Raw genomic sequence first — 19235 nt, forward strand, 5'->3', positions numbered from 1 at the left:
TATCCTAGTCACGGGGGGTGTACTGTGTCCTGGGCAAGACACTTGTGGAGTGAATTATATTTGTATAGCGTTTTTCTCTAGTGACTCAAACCACATTTACATAGTAAAACCCAATATCAAAGTTACATTTAAACCAGTGTGGGTGGCAGTGGGAGCAGGTGGATAAAGTGTGTTGCCCAAGGACACAGCGTCAGTGACTTGGATGGCGGAAGCGGGGATCAAAACTGGAACCCTCAAGTTGCTGGCAAGGCCACTCTACCAACCGAGCCATACCGCCCACCTCATCCACCTTGCCTCCAGTGCCACTCCCACTGGTGTATGAATGTGAATAAATGTTTGATCATGGTCAGAGAGGCCGTAGACGTAAATTGGCAGCCCCGTTTCTGTCAGTCTACCCCAGGTCAGCTGTGGCTATCAATGTAGCGTGCCACCATCACAATGTAATTTTTGGCGTCAATTAATAATGGGCTCTCAATTCTCACCGGGAAATTCTCAGTTCTTACTGTAAAGCGCTTTGAGTGTCTGGAAAAACGCTCTGTAAATCTAATTAATTATTATTATTATTATGATTTGCAGTGCTTTGAGTGTATCTGTTTCTCTGCCAAGGTGTACTACATCCTCTCCCGATGTTTGTATGTGAATGACGAATGCGAGAAAGACAAGAAAGGGATCAAGCGGCTGCTGAACAACGGGACATACAATGGTGCCTTCCCATTGCACGATGTAAGACCCTTTTAGTTAACTCTTCACGAGTTTTGTTAGAACATAAGTGGAATATGCATGTACTACATTCTTACAAAAAGTCAAATCACAATATTGTTAAAAGTTAAAAACCAGGATGAATCTGAGGTATTATTTTTGTGTGCAGTGTAGGTATTGGACAAGATCAAAGGATCCTAATTGCCAAAGCGAAAGATTCACTCTCTACAAACACTGGGCCACATTCTCATCTTTCTTCAAAGAGCAGCCCCTCGACCTCATAAGGTGATACTACATCCATATTTGCTACATATATCTTCTTGCTTAACGACTCACCGCACAAAACGTCACTAGAAAAAAGCACTATATAAATTTAATCCATTGTTATTATTATTATTATTTTATTTGTACAGGGATTACTATGGGGAGAAGATTGGCATTTATTTTGCCTGGCTAGGCTTTTACACTGAGATGTTGTTCTTTGCGGCAATTGTCGGAACGCTCTGTTTCTTATATGGATTTACTACATTTGAGGACAACGAGTGGAGGTGCGTTTTTCAAAGGAATTCCTTAAACCAACAGCACTGTATTCTGTGACACATCACTCATTGAATTGTTTATCAAATGTTTCTCAGTAAGGAAATCTGCAGTGAACAAATCGGAGGCAAATTTGTGATGTGTCCGCTGTGTGACAAGAAATGTAACTACTGGAAACTCAGCATGATATGCAACTCTACATGGGTAAGGCAATATTATTCAACTATCATTCATGCTCAAAATGGCAATATATTTCATTGTGCACAACCTGCATTTCAACAAGAGGTTGGCACATTATATTAATAATAATTCTAATGTATTTCTTTCAGCAATCTCACCTGTTTGACAATAACGCAACTGTGTTTTTTGCCATATTCATGGGGATTTGGGGTGAGTGAACCTAAAAATACCAGTTGGCTCTGTAGTGCACTTTCTGACCTGGGGCTCCACCTAGTGGTACTTTTCACAGAAATACATTATTGTACAGCTGTGGTTCTCAAACTGTTTTCACCAAGTGCCACCACAAACAAAACTTGTCTCTCCAAGTACCACCATAAAGACCCACATTAAAATACAATAATGTAGTAGGCCCAAGTATTCATTAAATTAATGCAGAGGTTTTATTCTACAAGTATATTCAATATTTTGGCCACTATAACTTTACACAGTTTGAACATAGGAAAATTAAACACTGTACTTTCGTCAAGTGATCATTTGACGTACCACTAGATGGAGTCTGAGTATTACTTGTGGTAGTTTATTTTATTAAGGATCCCCATTAGTCTACACCGCAGTGGAGAGTATTCTTCCACACGTACCACAGTTTCAGAATCACTGTTGTAAAGTATTGTACACACTAAAGTATGACGCAAGCCTCCACTGAGAGGCTAAAGAACTTAAGAAAAATATAAGAAAAGCCTCTTTTTTAAACCTGCTAAGGTAACTTCAGTTATTGCAAAAGCAAAATAGATTTTTTTATAGTTTGTAAGTGAGCAAGTCTTGGGTAAGCAGAAGGAGGGGCGAGTATTAGATACCTAGACTGTGTTGTATATCATTATGAGAGACAAGAAGACAATTTTTTTTCCCCCGCTTTCTAACATTAAAATGGGAGCAATCTATTCTACTTCTAAATCACTTTAACAATGCATTCGAACACCATCAACAATACTTCATTTACGTTCGGTGACTTGTATGAAAACCAAGCTGTAGTGACATTGTTATTGTAAGAGCAAACACTTAGGAACTCTATTTCTAACGTACTAACACATCAGTGTACTATGGTATTAGCTGTACTAGGTAACTACGGCAAGAGATAAGCGAGCTTCTACGTCAGCACGAAACACGTTTGAGTTTGTTAGAACAACACAATGCGTCAAGACACCAATTTTTACTGACTGAAAAACGTGAACAATCATATTACAGCATCTGTAAAGTATTATTTCATGTTTTGTTTGTACACAGCTAGCCAGACAGCATGAAGTGCTGCGTGTATCATGATTAATATAAAGTGTGACTCACTCGATGGACAGTTGACTGTATGGTCCAGCTAGCCTGGGACGTTTTTCTCGTTTAATTATGGGTATTATGGGTCCTTTTCTGTCGAAATAGTTTGGCTTCACGTTCCACATTTTGCAGTTTTGATTCACTTTCACCTCACTCTATCGGCTTTTGTCTGCTCCAACGTTACTCTTCTTTTGGGCTCGCTTCTATAAGCAGTAGTTCATCCTCCGTAAATTCTGATTCAAAATATATTGTTGTGAATCCTCATTTGTCCAAAAATAGTCAGCTTCATTGTTTACCGAATCTGCCACGATTAGAACACACTCAAGCGTTTTGTATCCGGAAATAGAAACACACATTGTCGGATGTGCGCTGCTATGGAAACGGAAATAAATGCGCTGAAGAATTAGTTCTGGCAATGATTAAACAAGCCAAAATATGGTAAATATTGTATATATTATTTATTGTTATGAAAGTGTATGTTACTACATTATATATAGACTTTAGTAAGTATATACAAACATTGATGGAGGGTTAAGAAGTTGTTTTAGAGGGCTATGAAGGTTACAACAGTGACTCCCATTGGACACATCTTCTAAGCACTTTTCATCATCTTTAAAAGTTACCCCCCACCTCGCCAAAAAAGACATGTGTTTTTGTCTCTCATAATGATTGTGAACAATAGGCAAAATTCCCCCAAAAAACGGATTCCCCTTTAACATTCTCTAAGCGATCCATAAGGTTCATGCATTTTGGTATTAGCTAGCATGTGCTTTTGGATGCTTTTGTTCATGGGTTTTTAAATTCTAGCTATGTTGTGATTTCACTGTGATGTGGATGTACCTAAAGGTAGCTTTGAACTTTTGTAAGAGAATGATGACACTTGTTAAAAGTCGCATCAAACTATGTACACTTTCGACATTAGGTCAAGCTCCCAGGCATCAGGCTGCGAGGAAAAAAAAAAGGCAGAATAAAGTATTACTTTTATTTAAACGTAGAATGTGCAGAATAACACCGACATAAATTTGCAGTGACATAAATGCTGATTAAATCAGCATTTTCGATGCAGAGATTTTAATTGATGGGCGAGTGTGCAGGTATATATAAGGCTGTGATGGGTTGAATCCATATGTTATAACGGTAACGACTTCAAAAGATACAGTATATACAGTACATTTTCAAAAGATGCGTTATGATACATTTGGAGAACGTGGGCGTGGTGTCATTTGCAATTTGGAAACGCCTCGAACATCTTGCACAGACTAAAAAAGTGAGTTTTAAACAATGGAAATGGGTTATTAACTGTGGAGACGCATATCCAATACTTATTATCTGGACCACGAGGACATTTTCAAAATGTAGATTAAAACCATCATAGGTTCCCTTCAATAAATAGTTTTCTTCCTGGTTATTTTTTCTTCATTCTTCTGAATCTTTTGGATTAGGATAACAAATGCAACATTCTCAACTGTAAAACAGATTAATTTGCACTGATTCATTGTTTTCTATTACAGTGACATTGTTCTTGGAGTTGTGGAAGAGGCGTCAGTCCCGTCTAGAGTACGAGTGGGATCTGGTGGACTTTGAGGAGGAGCAACAGGGATTGCAGCTCCGTCCGGAGTTTGAGAACAAGTGCACCTCACGCAAGATGAATCACATCACTCAGGTGTTAATGTGCACATTAAATACCGTTGTGATATTTATATATATTTTTATATACAGTATGTATGTATTTATATATATATATTGTGTATATTGATGTGCGTGTGTGTATGTTTATGTATGTATATATGTATATATACATATATATATATGTATGTATATATGTATATATATATATGTATATATATACTAATATATACATATATATATATATATGTATGTATTTAAATATGTGTAAAATACATATATATATATATGTGTGTGTATATATGTATATAAATGTATATATATGTATGTAATTACATATGTGTAAATATATATATGTATGTATGTATGTGTACACACACAGCACATTCTAGTAGCGCAATTACGCATTATTAAAAGTTACTGATGAGACACAGTGCCTAAATTTCCTTTCCTACCCACCTATAGGAGACAGAGTGGGTTCTTGACAGGACTACTACTGATGTAATGGGGAAATTAATTCTGTGCTGGGGCACTGTGTTATTCTGGGTAAAGGTAGTACTGAGTTTAATGTGGAAGAGGTGTTCTTGTGGTGCAGTGTGTAAGTATAGTGGATAGTTTTGGAAAGAGTCACAAGTTCCCTTTGCTCCATTACGTATGTTTTGACAATTGGGAAGAGATCAAAACACCCAACAACACATCCTAATTGGTCCTCATCGTCTAAGCCTGCCTTACTGCAGGTCTGCCTGCAATTTAAAGTGAATGGTGATTAAAGGAAACTTGTTAAGGTGTTTCTTTTCAGGCTATAACAATAGATTACTGACTTTTTTTTTTGTACACGCTTCTGCTTGCTTGTGCTATAGGAAATGGAGCCTTACTTACCAGTAACAAGCAAGTTTGCACGCGCAATTTTGTCTGGAGCCACTGTCCTGTTTTGGGTGAGCATTGTGTCATTGGTTAATACATTTTTCCATACCTCCTGTTTATTTTGTTTTTTCCTTTGTGCTGTTGATCATCATTAACAGCAATCATGCGACCTGTGATATTGGCTCTGTTATTTCCATGCTTCAGTCCACTTACCCTGCTTTGTCTTGCCTGTTGAGTGGTGCATTCGAAATAAAACTCTGTGGTTTCTGGTGCTGTTATCTTGAAATCCCAATCAGTTGTTTTTTTATGTTGTCTCTGTCCCAAAGTTGGGTCTAATCATTTCCTGCATCATTGGAGTGGTGGCATACCGTCTGGCAGTATACACCACCTTCGCCAGCATCATAAAAGAAAACCAGGTGGACAGTGCCTTCATCACCCCGCAGTTGGCTACGTCTGTCACTGCCTCCTGCATCAACTTCATATTAATCATGATCCTCAACTTGATGTATGATAAAGTGGCTGTTTGGCTGACTGACCTTGGTAAAGGCCATAGCGAGATAAAGTGTTTCAGTCTTTTGTTGTTAGCTTAAGTGGATAAAGTTTGTTTTTTCACCTTTTTATTGCTACAGAAATCCCAAAGACACATGTGGAGTATGAGAACAAGCTAACGTTCAAGATGTTCCTCTTCCAGTTCGTCAACTACTACTCCTCCTGCTTCTACGTGGCGTTCTTTAAAGGCAAATTTGTAGGCTACCCTGGAGATTACATTTACATGTTTGGTGAAAGCAGCAAACTCAGGAATGAAGAGGTACCACATAAATCAGCAAAATGAGGAGGTTCTTATGTCTGTCATTGATTTACTTTCTTTGGATTCAGTGTGATGCTGGAGGCTGTTTGATTGAGTTGACCACCCAGCTGGTTATAGTGATGACCGGTAAACAAGTGTGGGGCAACATCCAAGAAACTCTGGTCCCGTAAGTACAGTCAGCCACATAACCTGTGCTCAAAAGATTAAAAATATGCTGCATACCACCTCTACTCTGTTTCCTCACTGTGTATATCAGGTGGTTAAAGAATTGGTGGGGGAGTAGAAGAGCAAAAATGCACCCGGAAAGTGTGTACACTCGCTGGGAGCAGGACTATGACCTGCAGATCTTTGGATCACTGGGACTCTTCGACGAGTACCTGGAAATGGGTAAAATTATTTTTTGCAGCCAGTTTGGAACAGACTCTAGAGCAGGGGTCTCAAACTCACTTTACCTGGGGGCCACTGGATGCAGAAACTGGGTGAGACTGGGCCGCAATAAAAGATTTCTTAAAAAAATCTAACTTGCACTTTTTAATGAATTCACCTTCTTTGAATGGCTTTCCCGCCCTAGCAACATACTTGCCAATCACAATTTTTCCGGGAGACTCCTAAATTTCAGTGCACCTCCCGACAATCTACCGGTGCAACCATTCTCCCGAATTTTTCCCAATTTTCACCCGGCCGACATTATTAAGGGCTGCCGTGACTGCACTGCCTTTAACGTCCTCTACAACAGTGGTTCTCAACCTTTTATCAGTGATGTACCCCTTGTGAACATTTTTTTAATTCAAGTACCCCATAAGCAGAGCAAAACATTTCGGTTGGAAAAAAGAGATAAAGAAGTAAAATACAGCACTATGTCATCAGTTTCTGATTTATTAAATTGTATAACAGTGCAAAATATCGCTCATTTGTAGTGGTCTTTCTTGAACTATTTGGATAAAAAGATATACAAATAACTAAAAAACTTGTTGAAAAGTAAACAAGTGATTCAATTATAAATAAAGATTTGTACACATAGAAGTAATCATCAACTTAAACTGCTCTCTTTGGGTATTGTAATAGAGATCCATCTGGTTTCATGAACTTAATTCTAAACATTTCTTCACAAAAAAAGAAATCTTAAACATCAATATTTATGGAACATGTCCACAAAAAGTCTAGCTGTAAACACTGAATGTTGGATTGTTGTATTATTTTTCCACAGTTTATGAACTTACATTCATATTTAATTGAAGTATTATTTAATAAACATATTTATAAAGGATTTATGAATTGCTGCTGTTTTTTAGAATGTTTTTAATAAATCTCACTTGTCCCTTGGCATACCTTCAAGTACCTCCAGGGGTCCGCGCACCCTCAAAAGAAATCTACTGCTCCACTACCTGTCATCGCGCACGCTTCTACATCACGCAACCAATATATTTGTTTGGTGTGGGTTCACGGCTCTGTATCATGTTGTGGGAGACTTGTGCAGAACAACGTACGTGGCTGCAGGACGTACTTCTTCAACAGCCATACAGGTCACACTGAGGGTGGCCGTACAAACAACTTTTACACTGTTACAAATATGTGCCACACTGTGAACCCCTACCAAACAAGAATGACAAACCCTTTTTAGGATCATTTCCACACCCTAACACAGCTTAAACACAAGAGAACAAATACCCAGAACGCCTTGCAGGACTACAATATACAACACCTCAACCGACATAAGCAGGGAGGGTGGTGGTAGCAGGGGTGTGTATATTGTATACCGGAAGAGTTAGGTCTGCCTGGGATTCTGGGTAATTGTTCTGGTGTGTTTATGTTGTGTTACGATGCGGATGTTCTCCCGAAATGTGTTTGTCATTCTTGTTTGGTGTGGGTTCACAGTCTGGGACATATTTTTAACAGTGGTAAAAGTTTTTTTACGGCCACACTTAGTGTGACGTGTGTAGCTGTTTATCAAATATATCTTGCAATACCACACGTGCGTCTCAAATGGCCAGATGCAACATACAATTGGGCTTGCACACTGTCAGTTCAGGATGTAGGGGGCGCTAAAGGCAGTGCCATTATGGCACTCCCTGAATATTGTTGATCTGGTAAAATATGACAGGGCTTCGAGAGAATTGGTGCTCTGAAATTAAGGGGTCTCCCGGGAAAGTCGGGGACGTTGGCAAGCATGACCTATCAAGCGCCGTTCATATTAAACTCGCGGGCCGCACCAACATTGAATTGTCATATCAAAGTGTGGGCCGCATAATAATGTCTCGCGGGCCGCCATTGGCCTGCGGGCCGCGTGTTTGAGACCCCTGCACTAGAGTATCGTTCTTAGCAGTTGTGTGATGTTCCCAACCACAAATTATGCTATGATTTTGCAAAATAATAATTTGACATTGTCAAAGAGGTTTAACAATGTTTATTATTGTGGTTGTAGTATTTAGTGACGTAGAACTGCAACATTATAAACCATTACAATTTCCAATCAGATTAATTGAAGGGTTGATGCGAAATAATTTTGATTGATCACTATTAAAAAAAAATATATTTTTTTATTTTTATCTAGAATCATGTTTTTCCTCAAGAAGGAAATACAGGTATATATGCATTTAAGGGGGAAGTTGTACCTTTTTTTCCCCAGACATGGTAAAAAATAAGTAGTCAGGACGCAAATCCCTTCAAACTGAGGCATCCACAACTACATGCATGGTTTAACACAATTACCCAACAACATTTATTAATCAGAAAAGACAAAATACATCAAATATCCCCCTTAATAAGTTTTTTAAACACCTTTAACATTTTACTCAAGTGAACAATAACCTGTTTTCATTCCAAAAAAACCTGTATCCACATTAATGTGGATGTACTAACTCCTTGTTGTTACTTTGCTATATTAAAATGGAAAAAAGAGAACTCCTTCCTGCAGAGTGAATAATACTTCTGTCTGTCGACTGTTCCGTCATGTTTTTTTAAAACGTGCTGTTTAGTCATTTTTACATTGCAAATGTTATAATGCATTACATTTTTAAATCACATTAATAATGATGGAATAATCAACACTAACCTGTTCATTAATGCATGATATTGTGGTTGCCATGTTAGTAGCTACATTATGAATAACACACTATGACACTACAACTACAATAGTAAAAATATTTCTTGTGATATATTGGGAAGAAAGGCTGCATTGCCTGTTCCTTGTCAGTGCAAAGAGCCATGTATCCTGTAGATGGTGCTGTTTCTTTCCTAATGACCCTTTATCCTCTCCAGTGGTCCAGTTTGGTTTTATCACACTGTTTGTGGCCTCCTTTCCCTTGGCACCACTGCTGGCACTTATGAACAACATAATTGAGATTAGAGTGGATGCCTGGAAGCTCACCACTCAGTACAGACGCCCTGTGGCATCCAAGGTTCACAGTATCGGAGCATGGGAGGAAATTCTCAATGGGATCGCCATTCTTTCTGTTGTAACCAATGTAAGCGCTAGACTTTATGGTTTTTTTTGCTGTGCATCTCCTGAATTTGACACAGGTAGAATACATTATATATATATAGAATATATTTGTAACATATAGAATATAGCATACAACAAACAAGCTCTAACACTTCGGAAGTATTCTTGTCAAAAGAACTATCTCTTATGTAGCTTGCTGTCCTGTTTTTTAGGCATTCATTGTGGCCTTCACCTCTGATATGATAAACCGACTGGTGTACATGTATAGTTACCAACCTGATGGTCTATTAAGTATGAAAGGCTACGTCGCCCACAGCTTGTCTAGCTTCAAGATCTCAGAGATTCCACTGGCCCACAGCCCCGACGATGGGGTTAATCCCAGCTGGTTCAACGAAAACGTCACAACATGCTGGTATGTGGACTTAATATTAAATTAAGTAATTGTTAATATTCTTAATATCCATTTTTGGTCGGATTTCAGAGTTGACTAAATTCTAATGCTATTTAATCAATTTTGCAGGTACCATGACTACCGCTACCCACCTGGCCATGAGAATCAGTATACTCACACAATACTATTCTGGCATGTTTTGGCTGCCAAACTGGCTTTCATTATCATCATGGAGGTAACCTCTTTTTATACACATACTATACATACATGTAAATAGAAAAGGCATTTGAATACATTTTATATGAGTCAAAGGGGAACTTCACCGTTTTTGGAATTGTGTCTATCGTTCACAATCACAATGAGAGACATGACGATGGTTGTTTTTTAATGCATTCTAAAGAGTAAATAAATGTGATCAAAAGTCTTCTTACACTAGCGGCTATGGGAGCCGCTCAATTCTGCCTATAAAGACCTTAAAAAAACATCCAAACACCTCCATTAGAGTTTTATATACATTATGTAAATATATATGCAATTTAGTAATAGCCATATTTATAATACATTTTGATTTTTACAAATGTTGAGCCGAATGCAGCTAAGATAGGCTCCAGCCCATCATGGATGGATCATTTTAAGCATACGGAGGACATTCATCTGAAAAACACATTACGTTTGTTTTTGTTTTCTTCATCACTGATTAGTACTCACTTCAGTTTGTATATATATATATAAATATATATATATATATATATATATATATACATATGTATGTATGTATGTATGTATATATATGTATGTATGTATATATATATGTATATATATGTATGTATGTATGTATAATGTATGTATGTGGATGGATGTACATTATATGTCAGTGTGTATATGTATATACATATATATGTATATATATACATATGTATATATATACAGTATGTATATATATGTAGGTATGTTTATATATATACATGTAAATATTTATATATATTTGTATGTATGTATGTATGTATATATGTGTGTATATATATATATATATATATATATATATATATATATATATATATATATATATATATATTTATTGCCACCTTTCCCAACTTCTTTGTCACGTGTTGCTGGCATCAAATTCTAAAGTTAATGATTATTTTCAAAAATAAAAAAATGTTTATCAGTTTGAACATCAAATATGTTGTCTTTGTAGCATATTCAACAGAATATGGGTTGAAAATGATTTGCAAATCATTGTATTCCGTTTATATTTACATCTAACACAATTTCCCAACTCGTATGGAAACAGGGTTTGTATATGTGTATATATTTATATATGTATGTATACATATATATGTGTGTGTGTATATATATATATATATATAATATATATATATATATATGTATATATATGTATATATATATATATATATATATTTATATATATGTATGTATGTATGTATGCATGCATGTATGTATGTATGTACTGTATATAAAGGGACAAGCGGTACAAATTGGATGGATGGATATACATGTATAAATATTAAGGGACAAGCGGTAGGAAATGGATGGATGGATGTTTATATACATATCGACCTACAGTACAATGGATTAGTTTTAGCATCTTTAACGTACAAAGTGATCAAAAGTGTTTCCCTCGCGTCCTTTAATTTATTTGTAAGCAACCCTCAATGGAAGCTTTGGACACCCAGGTGTAAGCAGTCATGTGTCAGTCGCTTCGTTGTGTAAGAGCACAAGTCATCCCCAGCCGATTCACTTGTATAGTGTGAGTAAGTGTTTAAACCACACAAAGTCCAGCTTTAACTTCAAGAGTCAAGACAAACCTTACAACACAACTTGAAAATTAGATGACACATCATTTAATATTAGCTTCCTATATTCTTCTTTCTCCACAGCATGTCGTCTTTACGATCAAGTTTCTAATCGCCTGGATGATTCCTGACGTTCCCGCCGATGTGAAAGTTCGGGTGAAGAGGGAACGCTACCTGGTCCAGGAGTATCTCCACCGCTACGACGTGGACAAGCTGAAGAATCAACTCAACCAAATAAATGGCTTGCCCACAAATGAGGTTTTGCCAGAGAGTCTCTAGCCCAAAAAGCTGTAGCTCACTCAGCTGGATGTTCAACAGGAGACCACAGTGTGGCATGCCTGCGTCAAGTCCATTTGACCATCCCCTTTTTTGCTGTTTTTCATGAGTCTCACACACACAGAGCCTTTACGAAGGAGCCTACAGGTCTACTCAGTCATCAGCTACCTACTCTTAGCATGCTGAAACCTACAACACTTGAATATACCTTCTATATGTATGGCCTGTGCTGTAATTGACAATTATCAATTTTTCGCTGTATGGAAGAAAAGCCATGTACTTCAAAACTATTTATTTTAAAAAGACCAGATGCCTTAATATACGTCACTGATTAGTGTATGTGCGGCTGGATAAATGACTCTCAAAATATTTAGCCAGTTTTTACATTAATGGCCCAATCTACTAAAGGTGTGTGTGTACTAACACGTGCAAACTTGATATCACACAAAGCTGATCTACTAAACGTATGTGTTTAGGATTACGTCTCTTAAATTAGTAAAATAAGGAGCATAATCTATTTAGTGTGTCTGGCTTCATAAATATGCAGAATATACGCTAATCACCACAACGCCCTCAATACTGGGAGGAGACGGTGCAAATATAATTATTCAAGTCGTGCAATGTGATTATCAAGGTTGATCACTGTTCCGCGGGCGCTGTTTTGCGTCGTTGTTTAGAACGACTGAAGAGTATATGCAAACGTTACGCACAAGTCTGTGAGAAAAGCGGTGTTCATGCTGCAAAGACAATGGACAGTGAATGCTCCGCCCTACCTATGTATGTAAAAAATGTTTGGACAGTCAGAAATAAAAAATAATAGAAATATTGTTCATTCAGCGATATCATTTTATAAATTTATAGCTGCTGGATGAGTTAAGGGGCTGATTAAAACAGATTTAATTGATGCGGTTGAGTGTCTGCTGATGTTTTTTTTTAATGCCATTAGTTTTTTCATTTAGGAAACATATTATTATAGTCTCTTATATGAAAAAATGTCTTTCAATGAGCATTTACTTGCATTTTGGATCATTTCAGACTCGAGAATGTACTTTTGTTGGGATGGTCCACTGCCTCCTTGCACAAGAGCACGATAACATGAGTGTGGAGGGTACATAATGCCAGTAGTACACGCAAAAAAAACCTCATTTAAATAATGCGGTGTGTGCCACTTTTTAAGAGTCCGCGCAGTCTTTGTAGATCACACGCAACACGCTCACTAGTAGTACACGCAATTTTATAGTTTGCACACATTGTTTAGTGGGTGGTATTTAGATCAAAGTAGATCAGGCCCTTACTCCGTTAATGTGCACAAATATACAACTTATGCCAGCTTTTATATCTATGTGTTGGTTCATTTTACAGTGCATTCGGAAAGTATTCACAGCGCTTCACTTTTTCCACATGTTATGTTAAGTTTTATTTCAAAATGGAATAATTACATTTTGTCCTCAAAATTCCACACACATACCACATAATAATGTGATTTTTTTTCCAATATATTAAAAAGTAAAACAAGTAAAAAAAAAAAAAAAGTCACATATACATAAGTATTTATAGCATTTACTCAATAATCTGTTGATGCACCTTTGGCAGCAATTACGGCCTAGAGTCTTTTTGGATTCCTCTTTGCAGCACCTCTCAAGCTCCACAGGTTGGATGGAAAGCGTTGGTTTTCATTCAGAGTGTATTTGTACTGCACTGTATTCATCTTTCCCTCTATGTTGACCAGTCTACCAGTTCCTGTCGCTGAGAAACATCCCCACAGCATGATGCTGCCACCACCGTGCTCCACTGTAGGGATGGTAATAATGAGCGATGCCTGGTTTCCTCCAAACATGATGCCTGACATTAATGCCAAAAAGTTCAATATTTGTCTTATCAGACCTACTAATTTTGCTTCTCATTGTCTGAGAGTCTTTCAGGTGCATTTTAGCACATTTTTCAAATAAATGGGTTCTGTCTGGCCACAATACCATAGAGGCCTGATTGGTGGATTACTGCAGAGATGGTTGTCCTTCTGTGAGGTTGTCCTCTCTCCACAGAAGAATGCTGTAGCTCTGACAAAGTGACCATTGGGTTCTTGGTCACCTCCCTGACTATAGACATAAGATGAATGCAAAAATGTACAGAGACATCCTGAATGAAAACCAACACTTACCATCCAACCTGATGGAGCTGCAAAAAAGGAATGGGCTAAACTGCCCAAAGATAGCTGAGCCAAACTTGTGGCATAGTATTCAAAAAGTTTTGAGAATGTAATTGCTGCCAAAGGTGCATCAGCAATGTATTGAGCAAACGCTGTGAATACTAATGTAAATGCGGTTTAGTTTTTTTCTATTTTAGTAAATTTGCAACAATTTCATTAAAAACTGTTCCACATTGTCATTATGAGGTATATTGTCTGTAGAATTTTGAGGACAAACATGAATTTATTCCAATTTTGGAATAAGACTAACATAAAATGTGAAAATGAGTGAAGCGCTATAAATACTTTCCGGATGCACTGTATCCAATTGAATATACTGTATGTCAAGTTTTAGGTATAGGGCAAACATATTGTCTAACTATAGGAAACTGAAAATAGTGCCTTAAAATAGTTTAAAGCCTTTTTTAATCTGAGCTCATGAAAGCTGCTCGCCCTTTTACTTAACGGCTCCACAATTTAAACATTACACATCAGCCATTTGCAAGTGCAGGAAAGGAAACATATACATGCTTTTTAATTGTTTTTTTATTTAACTCGCACAACGCACTTGAGGAAAACCAACTATAAAGCATGCCAGTCTAGCTGTTGTCATGACGACACAGCATCAATGTAGCAGCAATGTGACAATCTGTTCTTTGTGGCATGAGGAGTTTCACGGTTTTTGTACTTATGAAGGATATTTAATTTTATAAGGCTAAAGAGAACAACTTATTTAAAATTTATGATTTATTTAGTCAGTAAATCATATAATGTTTATTATATCTTGAATTATTTACATGGTATACACCTGTTTTTTTTTTTTACAGTGTTAGCAAACAGTGAACCAATTTGCTCCTATTTGCAATATTGTCATTTGGTTTTGTATTGTGTCACCATTTCCTGTAAATATGACAATAAAGTACAGTCCAACTTGTGTCGAGTGTTGCTCACGTCCATTCTCAAATGTACTAGCTGAGGACATTGGTACACGCCAACATTCACACAGCAGATGGCTGAGAGGATGCTGATTACTATTCAGTGTTTTCTCACACTGAGGGTGTGGTTTACACCCAAATACGTTGTCATCGCTTTTTTTACCTGGCACACAAAAACACATGGTAAGTTGGAAAGAGATCACAGTTTTTCCTACGTTCCAAACCAGGGGTCTCAAACACACGACCCGCGGGCCAATTGCAGTCCGCAAGACGTTATTTTGCGGCCCGCACCTTATTATGAAAATTTAATGTTGGTGCGGCCCGCGATTTTTATATGAATACCGCTTCACAGCGTCATACTTGCATACCCTCAATTTTTCCGGGAGACTCACAATTTTCAGTGCCCCGCCAGAGTTTGTCATTCTCCCAAATTTCACCCATACAACAATAGTAAGGGGGCGTCGTGGAGGTACTGCTTTTGGCGTCCTCTATTACCTGTACAAACAGCGAGCCAGCCCAGCCACCTGTTGTATTTGGCTTCAGTAAAACACAGTAAGCGACTGCAAGACATACTTGTAAGCGACTGCAAGACATACTTGATCAACAGCCATATAGGTCACACTGAGTGTGGCCGTATAAACAACTTTAACACTTACAAATATGTGCCACACTGTGAACCCACACCAAACTAAAATGACAAACACATTTTGGGAGAACATCCGCACCGTAACACAACATAAACAACAGAACAAATACCCAGAATCCCATGCAGCCCTAACTCTTCCAGGCTACAATATACACTCCCAGCACCCCCTATTGACGAGACGGAAGGTTGTAGAGGACGCTAAATGCAGTGCCATCACGGTACGCCCTTGGTATTGTTGCTCCGGAAGATTGTCGGGAGGGGCACTGATATTTAAGTGGTTCCCGGAAAGATCGTGAGAGTTGGCAAGTATGTTGCTGGGACGGGAAAGCCATTCAAAGAAGGTGAATTCATTGAAAAGTGCATGTTAGATTTTTAAAGAAATCTTTTCTTGCGGCCCAGCCTCACCCAGTTTCTGCATCCAGTGGCCCCAAGGTAAATTGAGTTTGAGACCCCTGTTCTAAACACTTCACTGGTCCATCCATATTTGTTTCTCCACAGACTCTGCCCACTATCCACTACTCATGTTAAACCCACTCGACATCCATTGCTTTCGGTCCCCTAGAGGGGGAGGTCATTTGAGGTCCTCTCCAAGGTTTATCATAGTCAGCATTGTCACTGGCGTCCCACTGGGTGTGAGTTTTCCTTGCCCTTATGTGGGTTCTTCCGAGGATGTCGTAGTCGTAATGGTTTGTACAGTCCTTTGAGACATTTGTGATTTAGGGCTATATAAATAAACATTGATTGATTGATTGATTGATACTTCAGGCCATGATGTTGCAGCCAGGTGTTCTTCTTCTGGCTGTTGTGAGTACATCCTCACCCTGAGCATAGCAGTACCTATCCTGTTCTTCAATACAGAGGCTGTAACAAAAAGTGGTCCGTTACCAATAGAGAGGGACATGCTTGGCCATAGACAACCACAATTTAGCCTCTGGGCATCTTTATGAATGTGTCCTAAATGTGCCCAAAGTGACAATCAACATCACTCAAGTACCTTGTGAGCAAGAAATCAGTCATTTTTGTGAATGTTCCTGCATGCCCAGACAAAATACTTCCTGTTAAAAAAGCAGCCTGGGGTGAAACTTAAGGACAGGGATCTACAGCATTGGTCCTCAAATGGGGTACGTGTACCCCTGAGGGTACTTGAAGGTATGCCAAGGGGTACGTGAGATTTTTTTTTTTAATCTAAAAGTAGCAACAATTCAAAAATCCTTTATAAATATACTTATTGAATAATATTTCAAAAAAATATGAATGTAAGTTCATAAACTGAAAAGAAATGCAACAATGCAATATTCAGCGTGACAGCTTGATTTTTTTTGTGGACATGTTCCATAAATATTGTTGTTAAAGATTTCTTTTTTTGTGAAGAAATGTTTAGAATAAGGTTCAAGAATCCAGATGGATCTCTATTAAAATCCCCAAAGAGGGCACTTTAAGTTGATGATTACCGTATTTCCTTGAATTGCCGCCGGGGCGCTAATTAATTTAAAACCTCTTCTCACTCCTGCGCTTACCAAAGGCATGCGGTAAAAGTAAGCATGCGCTAATTATTTTTAAAACCTCTTCTCACTACGGCACTTACCAAAGGCATGCAGGAAAAATTTTAGTGTGATGTAAGCTTGGATCTTAAATCCTACTGAATAGCTCTTAATCTTCTTCTCTCAATGCGATTTTCAATTACCAGTATTGAAATCAGCCTCCTCCATTTTGAAAATGATGAGAAGGGAAGTGTCACTCTTGACACACATCTCTGCGCTGCTGATCCGCCTCCACTTGGGGTGGTTTCCTGCTGGCTCCACTGTGGACGGGACTTTCTCTGCTGTGTTTGATCCACTTTGGACTGGACTCTCACGGTTGTGTTGGATCCACTATGGATTGAACTTTCACGAAGGGGGTTGCCCACATATGCGATCCTCTCCAAGGTTTCTCATAGTCATCATTGTCATCGACGTCCCACTGGGTGTGAGTTTTCCTTGCACTTATGTGGGCTGTACCGAGGATGTCGTTGTGGTTTATGCAGCCCTTTGAGACACTAGTGATTTAGGGCTATATAAATAATCTTTGATTGATCGATTGATTGATGTCACAAGTTGGACCAGGCGGTAATACTAAGCATGCGCTAATTATTTTGGGAAGCGAGTTTGACCCGGCAGTAATTCAAGACAGGCGCACACTATATGTCCTGCGGCAATTCAAAGAAATACGGTACTTCTATGTGTAGAAATCTTTATTTATAATTTAATAATTTTAGCTCTTTTTTTTCCGAAATACAAACATCAAATTGGCCTCTTTTCAGTACGCGGCCCTTGGTGGAAAATTATGTATCCTGAATTAATTGTGTTTTATATTAAACTACTTGTAAGGTACGTTGCTATTGTGCATCACTAAGATATTCAAATATTACAGTATAGTGATGCTAATTGCAAGATGGAAGCAAGTGCAGTAAGTTAAAGTTAAAGTATGATTGTCACACACACACTAGTTGTGGTGAAATTTGTCCTCTGCATTTGACCCATCCCCTTGTTCACCTCCTGGGAGGTGAGGGGAGCAGTGAGCAGCAGCGGTGCCACGCCCGGGAATCATGTTTGCCGATTTAACCCCCAATTTCAACCCTTGATGCTGAGTGCCAAGCCGGGGGGTAATGGGTCCCATTTTTTATAGTCTTTGGTATGACTCGGTCAGGGTTTGAACTCACGACCTACCGATCTCAGGGCGAACACTCTAACCACTATGCCACTGAGTAGGTGGTCTAGTGGTGTATACAACCCATGATAATGGTCCGATATTTATCCATCCATCCATCATCTTCCGCTTATCCGAGGTCGAGTCGCGGGGGCAACAGCCTAAGCAGGGAAACCCAGACTTCCCTCTCCCCAGCCACTTCGTCTAGCTCTTCCCGGGGGATCCCGAGGCGTTCCCAGGCCAGCCGGGAGACATAGTCTTCCCAACGTGTCCTGGGTCTTCCCCGTGGCCTCCTACCGGTTGGACGTCCCCTAAACACCTCCCTAGGGAGGCGTTCGGGTGGCATCCTGACCAGATGCCCGAACCACCTCATCTGGCTCCTCTCGATGTGAAGGAGCAGCGGCTTTACTTTGAGTCTCTCCCGGATGGCAGAGCTTCTCACCCTATCTCTAAGGGAGAGCCCCGCCACACGGCGGAGGAAACTCATTTCGGCCGCTTGTACCCGTGATCTTATCCTTTCGGTCATGACCCAAAGCTCATGACCATAGGTGAGGATGGGAACGTAGATCGAACGGTAAATTGAGAGCTTTGCCTTACGGCTCAGTTCCTTCTTCACCACAACGGATCGGTACAACGTCCGCATTACTGAAGACGCCGCACCGATCCGCCTGTCGATCTCACGATCCACTCTTCCCCCACTCGTGAACAAGACTCCTAGGTATTTGAACTCCTCCACTTGGGGCAGGGTCTCCTCCCCAACCCGGAGATGGCATTCCACCCTTTTCCGGGCGAGAACCATGGACTCGGACTTGGAGGTGCGA

The 19235-nt window shown here is 39.0% G+C and overlaps 1 protein-coding gene across 10 annotated transcripts in view; it reads left to right on the forward strand.

Annotated features, from left to right (window-relative positions):
- The window catches only part of ano5a (anoctamin 5a), a 39236-nt gene extending 24154 nt beyond the window's left edge, over window positions 1–15082 (forward strand). For 6 of the 10 annotated variants that reach the window (XM_061917242.1, XM_061917245.1, XM_061917248.1 and 3 more), the window contains 15 exons: window positions 607–723; window positions 869–984; window positions 1113–1247; window positions 1335–1440; window positions 1566–1626; window positions 4251–4402; window positions 4831–4917; window positions 5556–5769; window positions 5859–6037; window positions 6106–6203; window positions 6294–6424; window positions 9296–9501; window positions 9692–9891; window positions 10000–10105; window positions 11772–15082. In XM_061917242.1, coding sequence (XP_061773226.1) covers window positions 607–723; window positions 869–984; window positions 1113–1247; window positions 1335–1440; window positions 1566–1626; window positions 4251–4402; window positions 4831–4917; window positions 5556–5769; window positions 5859–6037; window positions 6106–6203; window positions 6294–6424; window positions 9296–9501; window positions 9692–9891; window positions 10000–10105; window positions 11772–11966 — 2103 coding nt within the window. In that variant the 3' untranslated portion in view covers window positions 11967–15082. Of the gene's footprint in view, window positions 1–606; window positions 724–868; window positions 985–1112; window positions 1248–1334; window positions 1441–1565; window positions 1627–4250; window positions 4403–4830; window positions 4918–5225; window positions 5301–5555; window positions 5770–5858; window positions 6038–6105; window positions 6204–6293; window positions 6425–9295; window positions 9502–9691; window positions 9892–9999; window positions 10106–11771 lie in introns of all 10 variants that reach the window. The other 4 variants (XM_061917244.1, XM_061917247.1, XM_061917243.1 and 1 more) reach the window with 2 other exon arrangements.
- The last annotated feature ends 4153 nt before the right edge of the window (window positions 15083–19235 follow it).

This window comes from Nerophis ophidion, linkage group LG12, assembly GCF_033978795.1.
Source record: "Nerophis ophidion isolate RoL-2023_Sa linkage group LG12, RoL_Noph_v1.0, whole genome shotgun sequence".
Classification (NCBI taxonomy): Eukaryota; Metazoa; Chordata; class Actinopteri; order Syngnathiformes; family Syngnathidae; genus Nerophis; species Nerophis ophidion.